This window comes from Amblyomma mixtum, chromosome 3 (genome assembly GCF_055824585.1).
Source record: "Amblyomma mixtum isolate Tamu chromosome 3, ASM5582458v1, whole genome shotgun sequence".
In the NCBI taxonomy this organism is placed as follows: Eukaryota; Metazoa; Arthropoda; class Arachnida; order Ixodida; family Ixodidae; genus Amblyomma; species Amblyomma mixtum.
Genome location: NC_143014.1, coordinates 427957692 through 427975822, shown reverse-complemented (window position 1 = coordinate 427975822; position 18131 = coordinate 427957692). Strand labels below are relative to the sequence as shown.

At 48.2% G+C, this 18131-nt stretch overlaps 2 protein-coding genes across 2 annotated transcripts; one reads left to right on the top strand and one right to left on the bottom strand.

Moving 5' to 3' along the window:
* Positions 1-286: 286 nt before the first annotated feature.
* LOC149358021 (barrier-to-autointegration factor-like) lies at positions 287-6155 on the bottom strand. Its single transcript, XM_089578011.1, has 3 exons — positions 5935-6155; positions 2993-3129; positions 287-592 (listed from the first exon to the last, which is right to left on the bottom strand). Exons 1-3 carry the CDS (start codon positions 5945-5947, stop codon positions 446-448), a joined length of 297 nt encoding a protein of 98 aa, XP_089434137.1. The 5' UTR covers positions 5948-6155; the 3' UTR covers positions 287-445.
* LOC149358020 (putative RNA-binding protein EIF1AD) lies at positions 4940-13243 on the top strand. Its single transcript, XM_089578010.1, has 5 exons — positions 4940-4964; positions 7573-7634; positions 10476-10584; positions 11737-11845; positions 13084-13243. Exons 1-5 carry the CDS (start codon positions 4940-4942, stop codon positions 13241-13243), a joined length of 465 nt encoding a protein of 154 aa, XP_089434136.1.
* The last annotated feature ends 4888 nt before the right edge of the window (positions 13244-18131 follow it).

The window sequence follows — 18131 nt, the reverse complement described above, 5'->3', positions numbered from 1 at the left end:
TTGAACCTACGGCGCCATGCGCAGTGTGCCCCACTCATTGATTACTGGCATGGGGTTTCGCAATGATTCGTACAGTCTATTGTGTTATTCCTTTGCTCGAGTGCGAAGTACACTTTGAAATGCAAGACACTCACTGGTACCAGCAACCATACGTTTGGCTATTTGTTTAATAATTACTGGGTTAATGTAAGGAACTTACGTGAAATGTGCTGCTTTCTGCAAAAGATGCTCGCACAAGGAAGTGTGTGGATCTGAAGGAAACATGCACATCTCAATGGCAAAAGACATAAAATGTTTATTGCAGAAATAAAAAGCGCGCAAGATAAAAACACCTGCAGAAATTAAGACGGCATAAATGAGAGAGGCAGGCTGAATTTTGAACCGATCAAGAAAGTCCCCTTGGTATTCACAAGTCCAGCTCACTGCTGAATGCATCTAGTATAGTTCACAAGAATTCATCACACCAGTCGTACAAACACTCGTAGCAGTCAGTTGCCTGCCTGTTGTTGGCACCACAAATGTCCTTCATCCACTCGACGAAGATGTCCTTGTTCTTCTTCAGGACCAGGAACTGACCGAGGACAACATAGGCCTGAAACAGCAATGGTGGTAATGGCACTTCCATTAGTTGGGATACTGTGGCTTTGACAGCAGTGCCTGAAAAACTTTCCCATTAAAGGGTAACTACAGGGGAATTTAGGGCATTTTCAGTTTACGATCGCATTATATTTCTCGGACCCCCACCCCCTACCCGCTGCAATAAAGTTTTATGAAATAATGACAAAAAAAAGCCAAATATCAGGAAACGAAAATTTAGTTTTGACCAAAATAAAGGTGTTCCGACAGACCAACAAATAATGTCCCAAGTACTTTTCGTGTGCACGTTGAGCAGCAATAGTGGTGACTAAATGAGTGCTCCATTAATTATATTTCTGAAATGACCAAAAATTACAGGGACACTTAAGCTTTGGCTTGAGGTTATGACATGACAGTGTGAATGGTTCTTTTAGTACCTCTTTCCAATTACACTCATTAGCATACATCAGTAAGCATACTAGACCATGCGATACACCAAATGAGACAAGAGGTCTCCCTTCAACCAAGTCGAATGAATGCGGCTCCTTGGCCTAGGGGTAGTGTGACTCACAACCCAGCTCGCAACCCCAATTATCTTTTCAGCACAATTTACTTTATATCCTTATTTCAGTTGTTCTACAACCTCACAACAAATTATACTCCAGTTTTAATCATTTTCATTCTACAGCTTAATGTGTGATGTCGCAACCCTCTCAACCAATCCTGAATTAGTGTATTAGTGTGACAACGCATGCAGCTTTTGCTCCGAATAATTGCTCCAACGCTGCCATATTAAAAACAAGCTCGAAATTGTTGCTTCACCAAATGCAGAGCAAATATACCCAATATAAACATATCCAAGGCTGTCCAAATCACTCCAATCGAGGCCAGGAAACCGTAACATTTCAAATCATACTGCCCAAGACAAAACGCCAAATTTGATCAGCTGGCTTTCAGGGAGCAGCTCATTCAACAAATCTTCGGGTATGATAAGGTAAAAGAAGCCCACGCCCCCAATCCTCCTATAGAATCCATTCGTCACCAACCAGAAAAAAAAATTGAAAAAGAAGGAACTGCAAGCTCTGCTATCAGAGAACAAAGATCAAACGTTATGTGGAGTGCCTGTCAAGTCTATTTCTGCTTCACATCTTGACCTGACTGCTTTTCCAATGATGACCCCTGACTTGGCAGACCATGGAAAGTGCAATAATTTTTCCTCAGAGCTGAAACTTGGAAGAATGACAGCTACAAACATGTGCAACAGTTTTTATATTCCTGTTTTCCTCTAATCAAGTTCTGGCTTAGTGCAGCCAGTGATTTTTTTTTGCTGCTTACTTTTTTCACATTTCTGGCATATCTGACAAATAAATGTTCAAGTACCTTTCCACACACAACTAATAAGCTACAGTTTCATGCATTGCAATATGCACTGGGTTAGTCACTTTTTTCGAAAAAAAAAAATTGTTTCAATACACTCCGAATCGTGCATTTTTCCACAGTAATTGAAGAGTTAAAGGAACTTCTCCAGCTAATGACGTGGACTGATTCTACCTTTTCTCGACTGACCGATCCCCTTAGACTTGCTAGAGTGAAATCTCAGGGGGTGGCAGATGAATGGGGAATAACCCCGGCGTCGTGAAAATCGGATTGACGCCATTAGCTGCAGGGTTTCCACTGCGGGGTACCTGCCGCTTCTTTCTTGAGTTGCATCTGACTATAGCCTTCTCTAGCTTTAAAACAACCCCCAAGATATTGAAGAACACAAACCAGCCTGATCCTGAGTTTTCTTAAACAAGAAACCAGAAAAGACTTGACACTAAGCCACAGGCAGCACACTCAGCAAGAAAATCTCCAAGAATTAACTCGCTGAGAACTGCAAGTACTTCTACACAGCCCCCAACTGACGAACGCAACACGCTGCAAATGTGCTGCCACAACCAGCAGAGTGTCCCAATCCTACTGTTGAAGGAGCAATCGGACTCTGGCAAGCAACGAGAAGTGATAAAGCCATCAGAAAAACAATATGAGTGTGAGATCCTTGTTGCAGAAAACGCACCACACTGCGAAAAATGTGCAAATGAAGCCCCAGGCTCCTACTTTCCCCGAGGAAAAATTTGAACCCTGAACTGCAAAACTGTACAGAAGTTGGTTTATGGGGTTTGATGTCTCAAAGCGACTCAGGCTATAAGAGACATCGACGTTGTAGTGAAGGGCTCCGGAAATTTAGACCACGGCTTCTTAAACGTGCACTGACATCGCACAGAACACAGGCCTCTAGAGTTTCGCCTCCATCGAAATTCAACCGCCGCGGTCGGGATCGAACCCACGTCCTTCAGGTCAGCAGTTGAGGACCTTAACCACCGAGCCAACGCGGTGGACAAACTGTACAGAAGTGCCACAGAAGTAGATGTCTCACTTTATCAAAGCCGTTCTGTCCTAGCCGCTTGCCAAGGACCGGTCCGATCCCACCAATGTCGGTGACTGCCTTTTCTCCCATTGGCTCAGAGACGAAATTGCGGTGCTTTTGGGATGTGGACGACATGGCTGGATGTTCTGCATGAATAAAAAAAGAAAAAGCAAATGTCATTTTCTTGCGAGACCAGTGCGGCTACAAAGCACTACGATGAGCTAGACTCCTTTAAGGTTTACGATTCTAATGGATAACACAGTTGAGACAGCCAGTATGATTTCATGCAGATGTGAGGTCACCAAATGTGCAAGATTTGGAGACAGTAGTTAAGTCTGTTCTGAAAACTAATTTTGAAGTAGACGCTAACAGCCAGTTGCTTATTCACTGATTTCATGCAATTATTAATCCTGTAATGAGTGCATCGACGCAATTTTGCCAGCAGCATTTTGTACACCAGTTTTTACACACAAAATTACGTGCAATGGTGAAAGAGCACTTAAAATGTGTATCTTTTGAGGAAATATCCTTACTGACGTCACGATTTCTGGTCATGAAGTCCAGATGCAGCTGATTCGCTTTAGGAGTCGCAGGAGCGGTTCGGGACAGCTATGACTCATTTTATTCGTGAGTTATTCATGTTTGCCCCGTAACATTGCAAACTATCAACAACGTACTCGTTATAGTACACTTGGTGCCGTTCACACGCCGTAGCAGTCGTGCACGTCACGCCGTCAGAGACACACCTGTCGCCCATTTCGACCAGCTCGGCAAAGGTTTTTCTTTCCCATATTAGGCGGCATCGTATATCGGTCATTGACTTACAAGTATGGGGGAGCAACGGCTTCAGCACGGCCTGCCCATTCAAACAAGTTCAGACAACATCACGCATGTGACCGTTCGTAATTCTCAATATTGTGAGCCGCCAACTCTCGATGTAAGGCAATGACAATACAATCAGAAATTCCTGTGCAAGGCCGAGGAACTGACACACACACACGGGACACAAGTTGCGAGACCTCTTTTACCACGACGAAAGGGCTATTCTACTTCTAAACGTTGTATATTTATCCGAAGTAGCGTAACAAATGACCAGACGCTGACAAAAGTTCAAAGTCGACCGTTCACCAAGTTGAAAAACCGTTACTACCGGACAGCCGCAGAACATCATTAGCCGGGATGCATGCGTAGCAAACAAAGCAAGCCAGTAACCGAAGTAGTGTACACGCTTGACCTGTCTGGTCCCGAAGTCTGAAAAACTGTGGGAAGTCCTCTCGGCAGTGTTTAGCGGTCGCACACACGCAACGCCTTTCACCAGTAGCACCGGGCTGGGCTACCCGCAAGTGAATCAAAGCAATTCAAACGTTTTTGAATACATCAACGGATGAAATCAGCAGCCAAAGTTGCGACAGTTGCGAATCTGAAACTCTCGATAGCAATGCATTAAAGTTCAATCAACTTCTAATGATACAACTATTTAAAACTTGTTTTATTTAAATACATAATTAAAATATTTTAATTCAAAAACAATAAGAAACGGTGGGACGCGGCACTTAATAAAGTGCATTTCTTCTTCTTACTCTCGTTGACGCGCGCTCATTCATAAACAGTGAAGATGGCGGACTGCATGTGTGCGGTTGTAAAAACCGCAACCTCCCCAAGACACACACATTTCTCCTTTGAGCTATGCACGTACGAGTCTCGCCCCTTTTCCTGTCTGATCTCGTGTTTGCGGGTGATCGTCCTGATTGAGTACAAGCGGTCCAGACCCGTCAACGGTGCGCATTCCGGCCTAATTTCAAGCGGTCGCAACGCCGTACTTGGTGACAGCTTGATCAACGTGGCCCGCATCAGCAGTCCTCGACCTAGCGCTCTGAGTACCACGTACTCGTCCCACAGACAAGGAGAGCCAGAGTTTGCATTCCTTACGTCTCCTAAGCGGCAAATCCAAGCAGCATGTCGCAGACAACCAAGATCAAGCACCCCAAGCAACCACAGATATCCATCGGCCGGCCGTTGGCCGTCCGTTTCGGATGTTCCGGACGGCCGTCGGACGTCCGCGAACAGGCGGTGGACGTCCGTCGGCCGTCCTATAGGCGTCCAAAGGGACATGTTTGTCTGGCCAACGGGCATCGATTTCGGACGTCCGTTCCCGGATCTTTCTCGGATGTTTGCATATATGGCACATGCATACTTTCTTCCTGTCTGCCGGGCAATAAAATGAAAAAGCAACTGAAAGTACAGCGAAAATATTTTATTGTGATTGTACATCAGCACAGGACTGAGTTACTTTGAAGTGTGTAACTCCTGAATAGGACGTAAAAATTCGAGCGCACACCCATCTTCCTACTTCCATGATGAAGCGGAAGCGAACAGCTTCTGCAAAAATTGAAAAGAAAAAGGTTAGTACTCAGGTGCTGCCAAAACTCAGTAGACCATGATAAATTCAAAAATGCTTGGCAACTTTGTTATTGGTATTCACGTTAATGAAGCCCAAAATAACACAGAGGTGAGAGACGCACTGACATAGTCATCATCCTTGACACCAGAAGGTATTCTATGCTTGCAAGAGACCAAGAGCTAGGAAATTGAGCATTTTTCATGATGGCACCCGCCCTACAACCCACCTGTTACATGCAGTCTCTAATTTCAGAGTTCTGCCCTCCTTTCCCTAGACTCAAGCAACAACCAGTGTCAGGACTGCTGACAAAAAGATTATGCCTGCGCCAAATTGCAAGAGATCAAGGATGTTCGGCAGCTTTGTCAATGCTATTCATGTTAATGAAGACCACAACAGCAAAAAGAGGCAAGAGACGTAGCACAAGTCTCAACCCACCTGTAGCCCACACCACAGTATAGCCATAACATAACTCCAACTCTCCCGCGAGAGAATGTTACAGGTCCTGCTCCATTGTCATAAAAGTAATTCCTGAGCAGTGTACTGTACTTACCTCCGTAGGCCATGCCGCTGGCAATCACACTAGGCCTTCTTTCATCCGAAGTCAGTGTAGTACGATAATCCAGCGTTCCAGGAGGGCTTCAGGCGCTTGCCGTATCCTTCGAATTGTTCAAGTTGCACACCACTTTCGTCCGCAGACTACAAAAGCCACACATTCACGTAACAGAGCTCAAAAGGGGCACCACGCTTCGTACCTAACTGACAACGCCGCCATTACGCCGCTGCACTCTGTGGCTGATGGATTGACTTGGGCTGACTGCAAACTGCATTTATGATAATGATGATAGCAGAGTTCAGCGGGAGTTTTGAATTTACAAATGGTTTCAATCGCATTTGACCACGGCGGAGACGATGTCGCTACTGATTTTAGATGTTTTCTAGATGTACATTAGTAATTTATTTACTGCAAAATTGTGCACCACTCGCTCCTACCCTTAAATAAGTTTAGTTCAGCAGTGGCCCTTGCACAGGTTTGAAAAATTCTCCCGCCACAACCGTTGGCTCGTTTGTGGTGAAACCGCGCACAAAGCTTCCTTATTGTTGTCCGTTTTAAGGCATAGTAAGTATAAAAGTGGTACTTGCTAGGTTTGGTCACGCGAGATGCGAAACAAGAAGCACCCGTGTTGAGATCGAGCCGCCGTCATCGAATTTCTGCCGAAAGATACTTGTGGCGCCATCTGGCATGGCTGAAGGAAAGCGCCGCGACGGAAGCGCCGAGGAGAGCCCTGCAACGAGCGCGGCGGCTTGCTTTGAATGCGTCGTTCGGGCCATGTCGTCTGCTTATGCGCGTGAAATATTTTTCGGCCAACGCATTTTGAAAACTATCGTAAACAAATTAAATGACTTGAAGGTGATTTACGAATAAAAGATATGTTCTCCATTGTCTCGTCGTATTTCTGCCGTCTGCTTTCGCGGCGCTTTCCTTCAGCGATGCCAGATGACGCCACAAGTATCTTTCGGCAGAAATTCGATGACGGCGGCTCGATCTCAACACGGGTGCTTCTTGTTTCGCATCTCGCGTGACCAAACCTAGCAAGTACCACTTTTATACTTACTATGCCTTAAAACGGACAACAATAAGGAAGCTTTGTGCGCGGTTTCACCACAAACGAGCCAACGGTTGTGGCGGGAGAATTTTTCAAACCTGTGCCGATAAAGTTGCAGAACACGGTATATGACTAGGGAATTGCGCGAATTTACAAAAGCCCTCAAGTCAAACCCTGTAGCTCATAGAAATAATTTCTCCAAAGCAGATATGCGGATATTAACGCAATTTCGCGCACACTAGCGAATAAAACTGACAAAATTTTCTTCGCGAATAAAATTTTCTAGGTTAAAAAAGCGAACTCTACAGTATAAATACTCGAACGGCGCGAATTTTCTGTGTGAAAAATTAGAAAAAAAACTCTATACACATATCCTGAGAATATACTCCACCGTACATCCCTCGGACGTACACCTTGTCTCTAATGCGGATATACAAAAGCGGATACTGTCCGTACGTCCGGCGGATGTACGAATACGGATATCCGAAATCGGATTGTGTTCGTACGTCCGATGGACGTCCAATCTCGGAAAAGGACGTTCGGATATAGCTCGTACGTCCGACGGATATCTGTGGTTCCTTGGGACGTGACCAAGGAGGTTCTCGAAGAGTACGTGCTTCCCAAGGAGAACCAACAGATTGTCCGGGTTAGTACCGCGTGTTTCGTATTTATCTGTCCCTGTTACGAAAAATTCCGCTGCGCAATCTAGTGAACTATATGGGCTTAAAACGCCGACTACAAGGTAACTTTTGATGGTCTTCGTCTTTAAATGAGTAATTTAACATCTAAAATTGCCTGCATTTTCAGGAATCGGCGAAAAACTGCATTCAGCTGCGGCAGAACTTTCGTCCAGGCGGGCGAGCAAAGAAGCGAGTGTGACAGAATGCGCCATCTGGCGAGCGGTGTTAATTTCAAGGAGCAGACGACACGCACATCCGAAGAAACCGCGCGAAGTGCGCATTCTCGCCCCAAGCCGTGATATCGGTTGCCTCACCGCTCGCCAGATGGCGCAGCCTGTCAAAGTGGCTTCTTTGCTCTCCTGGACGAAAATTTCTGACGCAGCCGAATGCAGTTTTTCGCCGATTCCTGAAAATGCAGGCAAGTTTAGATGTTAAATTACATATCGAAAGACGAAGACCATCATAAGTTACCTTGTAGTCGGCGTTTGAGCCCATATAGTCCAGTAGTTTGCGCATGAGAATTTTTTCTAACACGGAGAGATAAATACGGAACAGGCGGTATATTTGTCCTTCGTTGGCTCGTTCATTGAACCGTTTAGGAGTTAAAAGGGTTCGCACGTAACGTCACTCGGGTTTACTTCAGTTGCATGTGTAGCAGGTGGGGAATTCCACTCTGCTGATGTTTTGGGAACGAGGGAATATTGATAGCATGTAGTGCAGTTCCTACTTCACACAGATGTCCAGTACACGATGAAGCATTTAAACTTGCACGATAGCAGCAGTAATGAAGAACTGTTGGAGTTCATCCAATTCTGTCATTTTTCAGCGAGTCGGTTGTCCGCGCACACGCACGAAAAAATTGAGGTCATCGGTTGGTACTACAATTTCGCTCATCATAGTTGACCAATGATCTAAAAGCTGTAGCAAAAGGTTGCTGTTGAAACGCATTCACTTGAAGTCACGGGCGCCATTTTAGTGCTTCATCAGTGCAGGCCAGAAGAGGGGGAGGGGTGGGGGGATAATCCGATTATAGCAGGATTCACAGGGGGGGGGGACGTCGAGAGGGGAGGGGGTTCTTGACGTCACTGTTCCGCGAAGCCCCTGCATTCGCACAGGAGGCGAAGTCTGAAAACTAAACATTTTGACAGATTTGCCTGTCTGCAGAAGGGTTGAAATGCGGGCCAGTTGGTACATTGTAAACGAAAAAACCAGTCACACAAGACGACGGACAAGAAGAGTGTACAAACTACAACGCCTGTCTGGTTGGGTTTGAAGACTTATAATACATTAATTTGAAACCCAACGTTCCCGAGCCGGCTCAGCTTCTTCAGGGGTGACTGGGGGTAGCGAGCAGGAGGTCAAAAGAACAAAAGCTGTCATGTGAAAGGCATGGGGTAGGGGTATTAAGGCTGTGAGTCATGTTGTCCGCCTTTGTTCCCTGATTTCCAGATGTCTTGCAGCCTTTCTTCTGCTGGTGAAAGCCTCCTCAGTACCACACATGTTTTGCCCATTTAACCAGAACACTTAGGTTGGGAGAGGTCCATTTCCTCCAAGTACTTGCTGTTATCATATGACTCACAAAGCATTCCCCCCACCCCGAAGTTGCTGACTCCCTGAAGAAAGGATCTCCAACCTTGGGTTCTTTTGTGCCGGCCTAGGGAAAACTCCCATCCCCCAGGTGTCTCGAATCGGGGAACAAAGGTGGCAGGGGAGTGCTCCACAGTAGTAAAACCGGTCTAGAAACGAAAGTGGCCGCTTTTGCCCACAACAGGCACAGTCATGGAAAGGGGGGCAGCGCCTTGTGGGTTATATGAGAACAGGAAGCACTTCGAGGAAACTGGGCCCAGAAGCCAAGGCAGGCGCGTTCTCGTCGGTGCGCACGAAACCGCTGTCGTCTGGCAACAGTGACTTGCCTTTTTTACTTCGCCTCCCATGTCAATGCCGGGATGGGGGCTTCGCCGACCAGTGACGTCATGAACCCCTTCCCCTCTCGAAGTCCCCGGCTAGTAACATTGGTCCCCAGCGTGAATCCTGCTTAGACACCCTGCATGAACGCCAAAATGGCAACCACTGTGGCTTGAGTGCCTGACTCCTATTGCATGAAAACTGCACACTTTATCGTGCGTAAATTGTTTTATCCAGTGAAGTAGATGAAGCTATTAACCTTGTAATTCCCATGCAATGCAGATACTGGATGGTAGCGGTGAACTTCCAATATTTTAACAACAGTAGTCCACACATCGAAAAAACCTGCTAGCTTTATGAAGAAATACAATAATGCAAATATTAAAAATACGTAAATTATGGTGATTTCTGTGTGTCAAAAACTTCACGCAAAATAGTGAGGTGCATTCAATAAATTGGCATCGAAATTCAAAACTTCCATCACTTGCCAAGTGTAGCAATGTGGCAGTACAAAGTCAAGGCAGTTCTACCGGTGGAGTTTGGTTTTGTGGTAGGTTACTTCCATCCTGCATCGCTGACGGCTAGCAATTAAACCTTGCTTTTGATGAATATGCCTGGAAGAGGTTGTTTCTGCAATAATGTGAGAAAGTGGTGCAGGCCTGAAAGCGCAAATAAAAAAAATTCTCACTTTTGCCATCCTTATTTTATGCGATATGCCAGGCATCACAGGGCCAAGGAAGGTGTTTTGTTATACTTTGCATGGGCAGCTGTTGTAATAAGCTGCAGGTGAGTGTAGCAAAGTGTAGCACGAAGTCACCGTGGTGCTCGCCTACATAACTTATCGCAGTGCTTCTTGCCCTCGTCCTGCTGTTGTATCTTCAATGCCTTTGTTGTTGCTTCAGGTGCTTGGTGGCCGAGGAAATAACCTCCATGAGGTTGAAGACCCCATGGGCACTACTTACCTCGTGAGCATGCCGGTGAAGTTCAGAAAGAATATATGGATCAAGCGAGGTAAGTGCACATCTGGTCACACCAGTATGACTTGCACAGATTCGTGTTTGCCAAGAAAGAAAAAAGGAGTGGGGGTTTGACGTAGTTAAACCGAGTTACGTTAAACCGAGTAGATGTGCAAAAGCGCGAGTTTAGCCTGGTTAGCTCATGTTTTTGCTTTGCTGAGTCGTTCGTATGTCTGGCAACGGTATTAGTTCGGTAGTAGTAATAGTTGATGAAGGCGACGATGTGCAATGCACAGCGAGAGATTGTGTTGCAGTTCAACACGAGGACGTGATCGGCTGCACCGATGGTATAGCGCTGTCGTGCAGTGGTCAGCAAAGCTTATCTGTTCGCGCCACCATGTGTTCAACACCCTATTTATATTTATTTTATTTTATATTTTATTCATGCATGGGCTGTTGCTTTGCTAGGTTTGGATGAGGTCACTGTCAAGGTCAAGCTCCATAACAAACTCGGTGAGCCGGTTAGACCTCGTTAAGTAGTGCTTTCACACAAAAAAGCTCTTTCCATGTCTCGTTTCCAGGGTCAGTGCAGTACATTAAGTGAACTGTAGTTGCTACACAAAGTATTAAAGTGAACTGAGTTTCAAATCTTTGACTTTTTATAAAGTGTGAAGTAGCTGTTTGTCGATAAATGCCACTGGATCAGCACAATAAATGCCGGCTGCATAAAGTGCTTGGTGTTTTTTTTTCATTTTTACAAGTTTGTAATGGTACTATGCCTCGTGTTTGCCAGTGCAAAAATAAATAAAATAGGAACAGAAGCCAGGACATGCATCAACTGAACCACTTGCAGGGTATTTTTTTTGTCCGATGTGGATCCTTTCTTCTGCCCTGTCATTATTTGTGGACTCGTAGGCATGAGCCGAAGTGGCAGCAACCCACTAGCCAACCTCATTCATATTAGTTGGAACATAAATTGTGCTTTGTCCATTAGTTTCTAATTTCTTCCCTTCTGTCATTGCACTGCAGATAGTTTGCTGTGACGCGTGACCTCTGTGATGTGTCGTGCATGATCTCTTGACACGTGATCTCTGCCTGAAGTAGAGTGGACTAATCTGCACACTGTGACCTGTAATGGTGGATGCTAAGTTGTGTTCGTGCTATCAGTCCTTTCACGCCTGATTGAAAACGCATGCTTCCTCTGCAGGTGACTTTGTCATCGTTGAACCCATTGAGGAAGGTGACAAGGTCAAGGCGGAGATCCAGCACATCCTGTACCGTGACCAGATGAAATACATAAAGGAAGAGGGCCTGTGGTACGTCTCCCTGAATTTTCTTTTCACTGGCCTCATCTTTAGTTCAGAGTGCTAACTGCCTGATGTCTTGTAATCTGGGCAGAGTGCTCGTCGCCAGATTAAATCTAGGATTGTCATAATTCTAATCAGGCTAACCTTTAACCACTGTGTCATGAAAGCAGCGTGTTCTTTATTAATGCGAAAGCATTAGGAGGCTCATCGACGAAAAAGCGGCGGCATTACAAAACGCGCCAGCGGTTGAAACTGTGACATCATGATCACTTGGGAAAATGCGAAATATTAACCAGTAATAGTACCAGTACTTAGAACTGCACCACCTGCAAAGGAATAGAATAAGAATGGGGTTCTGCCAGATCATGAATGGCAGTTTACCAATATCTCTCAAGAGTAAAGTCATTCGTTTTTCTTGAAATCGAAGAATGTGTAAAATTATCATCCTCTCATAGTACTCGAGTTTTAAAGTTTTGAAGTTATGGGGTGACTCCGCGTCCAGCCGGCCGGGAAGGCGAGCATCCTTGTCGGCTATGCGCGGGCGTTCTCGTAAGCGACTCGTGTCCCCAATCCGTGGCGCAATGTCACAGCCACGGCGGGTTCGGACGAAATAGGCAACGACAGAGTACGCTAGGAAACAGTTTATTAACCTAGCGCAAGGCAAAGCACACTGCGGGAGAATGTTCTATCCGATAATATAAGGTTCAGTAGCTTACCAAGTCGTCGTCGACCGGCGTTGGGTAGTCCGGGAGGCGCGGGCAGGAAGGGCGTCGGCGAGGCAAAGCGGCAGTCGCACCGCGGCGAGAAAAGACAGGCTCCCGCCGCAAGCTCTCCCCTTTTTAACCCCTACGACATTGCCCCCCCTGGGCAACCGGTTACCTTCAAGGAGAGTCGTTCACCCCGTCCCTAAGACGCCAGTGCGTAGGCGTGACGTCACGTCCGAGCTGGGAGTAAGGAGAGTGGCCGGGTGCCCCTCTCCCCACGCCCGGCGGCGCGCGCTTTCGTCGCGTGACTCGGCGCGGGGGCCGTGAGGGATATCTGTATATCCCACAAAGTTTACACTTTAGAAACTGGAATAGCATTTCGTGCTACTTCTGAAGTGGCAACTTGAAAACACTACATATAACTCAAGTTCTGTTATATGCAGGCATTTGCTGTTCTCGAACATTTTTCATTGGAACAAGTGAATCAACCCTGCTTCTCCTTATTTATTTATTTATTTATTCATTTTTTGTGACTGCTTTTAGGCCAAAGGCTTTTGACAATGACAGCGGCAAAGGCGACGGGAACAACACCAGCCCAAAAGACAGTGATGATGAAGACGACCTCTTTGTCAACACCACCCGGCCAAGCGTCGTCTACGATGAGAGTGATTCTTCCGGTACAGAAAGTGATGATGATGAGTAGCACTCAATAAAGCCTATTTTGCTATGTACCTTGTCTTTCCTTGTCTCATTGGGGCCGTAGTAGGATGCGAATCAGAGATTACAGTAAGAGCCTTTCTCTAGAGGCATTGCAGCAGCAAAGATACTTGGATAAGTTTATGAACTTACCACCACAACCTTTTGCCTCCTTGTTTGTGGAAATAAATCAAATCAAACAAGCATGACAAACAGTATGAAGGAACCAGACTTCTGTAGAAAGGAAGGATACAGGTCAGCACTGTCCTGTGTGCCTTATACCGTTTCTTAGTGCAGTTTTCGGTGTTTTGCACTTGTGTATTTGTAATTGCGACTACATAAGTAATGAAGGTGGTGGAGCGTTTATTCTTAATACACAAATGTGAGAATCTGACGTTTTTTTTGTGTGTGTGTGAAATGCAGCAAAACTATTCGAGCTGCTGCTAGAGTTTCACCAAACGCCCATATAAGTCTGGCATCATCAGAAGCTTGTGATGATTCACCTAAGCTTTGGTGAATTTAAATGGGCTCCCTAAGTAGTGCCGTGTTTACGTATGATGGTATGACCTGCTTGACAAGAGATGGTTCAGATATTCGACTTCAGACCTGAACTGCAGGTTACGATTTTTCCTGCACTCCTCTGACGCATGCGTAAACAGCAGGCGTGTTGACAATTGAAGGCTCCCGTCGATAGGCCAATTGTGTGTGTCCGGCTGTATACTTTCGTTTTCAGAGCTCGGCGGTTTTGGGATAGACACCTTGTGGTCTAAGGTCCTTCATGAATCTGTTGCACATGGGGTAAAGGAACTGCGGTAACCATTAGAAAATTTTGGTTCGCGTCTACTATGTTAGAAGGAACTGTTTAATGCAGTCTTGCAATGCTGGCATCTTAATAAGATGCCGATAGACTTGCACACGAGACCCCTTACAATGACGGTGCTACAAGGTACCCAGTGTTTTCTAAAACAAGCGGTCATGAAACACTTTCAGTCCTTGTGGACACTACTGCACATGACCAAGGGTCTTGCTGAAGTGGAAGCCATCTTCGTGTCTGCGGGGGAGGTCAGCGCGAAGTTCAGTGCCGTGAGAATGCTGTTTACCTTTTTTTGCTCCGGGCAGACAATTCCTTATTACAGGTGACAGTCGGGCACAGGTATCTTTGGCACTTTGCAATGTTAACATTGCCTGTTGTAAGCTTTCCCTCCCCTCCTAATACATGCATAAAATTCACACCTTTGCCTGGCCTGTGCGTGACTCATATGCAAACCTTTGTATTTGACACATATTTAAAGTAGAGCTGATAACACATGACACTAAGCATTTACCGCTGAATTTCACTAGTTTAAATGCTTTCGTCCCACCATGAGGTGTGACCATACTGGAATCAATTGTGTGATGCCTTTGAAGTAATCCTTATAGTTGGGCATGGCCCTGAAGCAACATCATGCAATGCCTTGAGACGATGGTGACGCAGGCAGACTAAAGAACAGCCGCAGAGGGTTCCCTCCTTTATTGTGACAATATAAATATACAACAAAACATAGCTGGGCAGGAAATGGTGGAGAAGACAGGATAAAAAAATGACACAACTTTCCTTTGGCAAAAATGCTCCGTGCTAAAACCTTGTATACATATGTATATTTATGTATATATTATATATATATTGCCACGCGCCTAACGCGCCGCGCGGCCTCCGCGCTGAGTCGAAGACGACGACGAAGCGGCGGTGGGCTCTCGTGGCGCGCTGTTCTGTTCTGTCGTGGAAGCTGGCTCCATAATTAAAAGAAGGCTCCCGGTCTTGGATTCTTCGCGACGTCTACCTTCACGGCTCCTCTGGTCGTGACACTGGTGGAGGTGCGGCCGATGCTCCCTACTCCTGAGGACGACTCGACGCGTCCGCCTCTTGTGACCACCCCTGTCCATCGTGCCAGCCGGAGGATCCGCAGCCTGTCCCCCGAGGCCCTTCCTATTGTCAGCGCGCCTTCAACTACCACTCCACTCATGGCGACGCCACTGCCCGCCCTGCCTACGACTATCCCTGCAGCCAGCCCCACCTATCTCACCCTTCAGACTCCACGCACGCCTAAGCCCTTTCACGGTGACCTGTTTGAAGATGCCGAAGACTGGTTGGCTCACTACGACCGGGTCGCGACCTTTAACTGCTGGGACGACGCTACAAAGCTGCGTAACGTTTACTTCAGCCTTGAAGACTCTGCACGAACGTGGTTCGAAAACCATGAGACTACTTTCTCTACGTGGCCGGACTTTCGACGTCAGCTCCTGAGTACGTACGCCAACAGCGACCGCCGGGAGAGCGCAGAGCGTACACTGTCCTCTCGAATTCAGCTTCCCAATGAGGGTGTTGCCATGTATGTCGAGGATGTGAAGCGTCTTTGCCATCGCGCCGATGCGGCGATGCTTGAAGAAAAAAGCTGCGGCACCTGATGCGCGGCGTAAAAGACCAGCTCTTTTCCGGCCTCGTGCGGAACCCGCCCAACTCCGTCGCGGAATTCCTGGCCGACGCCGTGCACATGGAGAAATTGCTGCAGCAAAGATCCCATCAGTACGACCGGCAACTGCGCCAAACGTCGACTCTATCAACGTTGGACCGGTTCGACCATGATCCCAGGACGAATCCGGACTCCCTTCACGAACTCATCCGTTCCGTGGTCCGCGAGGAGCTGCAGCGCCTTCAAGCCACCTTCGCCCCTGGCGTCGATTCCGTCACCAGCGTCATCCGCGAGGAAGTGCGACAGGCACTCAGGGCACAAGACGCTGCAGCTATGCCGGCGCCGCAACCGACCCCATACGATCCCGCGCCGTACCCGACTCCTGTCCAGCCAGTCACGTACGCGGACGTCGTGCGCCGCGCGGCCCCATCTCCTGGGCCTTCGCCTTACACCGCACCATTGGTCGCGGTGCACTCTGCCCAGCCGACTCCTTACTGGGCGGATCGGCCCCAGGCACCGCGGAAGACTGACCTCTGGCGCACTCCGGATCAACGCCCTCTCTGCTACCACTGTGGTGAGGCCGGCCATCTCTACCGGCGGTGCCCCTATCGCGAAATCGGACTACGCGGTTTTTCTGTCGACAGCCCCGTCCACGCCCTGGAGAGCGCCCTCAAGACATCGCCGAGTATGTCACCCGCCAGCGTAGTTCACCATCTCCTCCGCGCCGCGAGTCGCGATCGCCCTCTCCACGCCGGTCTTCGCCCTCTGGGCCCCGTTTCGTCTCAGGACAACGTGGTTCCTCGAGCCCTCGTCGGGAAAACTAGCTCCGGCGGCCTTTGGAGGCGAGGCCGCCGAACGCCGTTCCGACGCAAAGCTTCCACCGCCGCAGCAACTGAATCGCCCCGACGTCGCAACGCCGCGTCGCTGCACAGTTTTCCCCGACGCGCCTTTCGTATCGCCGCGATGTCGCAACCCCAATCGCCGACCCGCTTCCGCCGCCGCACCGACCCAATCGCCCCGACGCCGAACGCCGCATCGCCGAAGAGTTTCCCCCAACGCGCCGCTTGAATCGCTCCGACAGCGCAATCCCAGTCGCCGACCAGGTTCCGCCGCCGCACCGACTGAATCCTCCACAACAGCCATCGACGGGCCGTGCTGAAGGCAGCGTCTCCTTGGATATCCCTGTTCTCGTCGACACAAAGGAGGTCAGCGCGTTGGTTGATACGGGCGCAGATTACTCTATCCTTAGCGGACGGCTTGCGACGGCCCTGAAAAAAGTGACGACACCCTGGGACGGTCCCGACATACGCACGGCAGGCGGACATCTTGTCGCACCACTCAGCATGTGTGCGGCCCGGGTTACGGTTCGAGGCTGCACATTCGTTGCCACTTTTCTCGTTCTCCACGAATGTTCTCGCGATGTCATCCTTGGCATTGACTTTCTTCGCGAGCAAGGTGCGATCATAGACCTCCCGAACCGCTTGGTGACGTTTTCTACCGCAATGGCCACAGAAGAACCTGCGCACCAGGGTTCTCGGTCCGCCCTGCGAGTCGCCGACGATAACGTTACGGTGCCACCACGTGCCAGCATTCTCACGAGAGTTACCTGCGACGAGCCACATAGGGGACTCCGGGTTGTCGAGCCTAATGTCTCCCTCGTACTCACTAAGGGGGTTGCGGTGGCACGGGGCCTTGGATCCTTTCATGACGGTTGTACAGAGGTCCTTGTCACCAACTTCTGCAATGAACATCGACATCTGTTCCGTGGCACAGCCATCGCTTACGTCGACCATGTTCGGGAAGTGGCCGAATGCTTTGCTTGTGTGGAGGACACACCTGGAGCTGGCGCCGAAGCGGTCACCAGCGTAGACATAAATCCTGGCCTTCCACCCACTGAAAAGAGGCAACTCCAGGACCTCTTGCGGGAGTTTGGTGCGTGTTTCAAGTCGTCCAAAATGCGCCAAACGTCGATAGTTAAACACCGCATTATCACGCATGAAGGAGCCCGACCCATCCATCAGCAGCCCTATCGTGTGTCCCCTCGTGAGCGAGATGCTATTCAAACACAGGTCGAAGAGATGCTCACAGACGGCGTCATCCAACCGTCAAGCAGTCCGTGGTCGTCTCCTGTCGTCCTCGTGAAAAAGACGGGACACTACGGTTCTGCGTCGACTACAGGAAGCTGAACAGTGTGACCAAGAAAGACGTGTACCCGCTCCCGCGTATCGACGACTCCCTCGACCGACTTCGTCAAGCCAAGTACTTCTCTTCGGTCGACCTCAGAAGTGGTTATTGGCAGATAGAAGTTGATGAGAGGGACCGTGAGAAAACCGCCTTCATTACACCGGACGGGCTGTATGAATTTCGCGTCCTCCCATTCGGGCTCTGCTGTGCTCCTGCCACGTTCCAAAGAATGATGGACACCGTTCTCACCGGTTTGAAGTG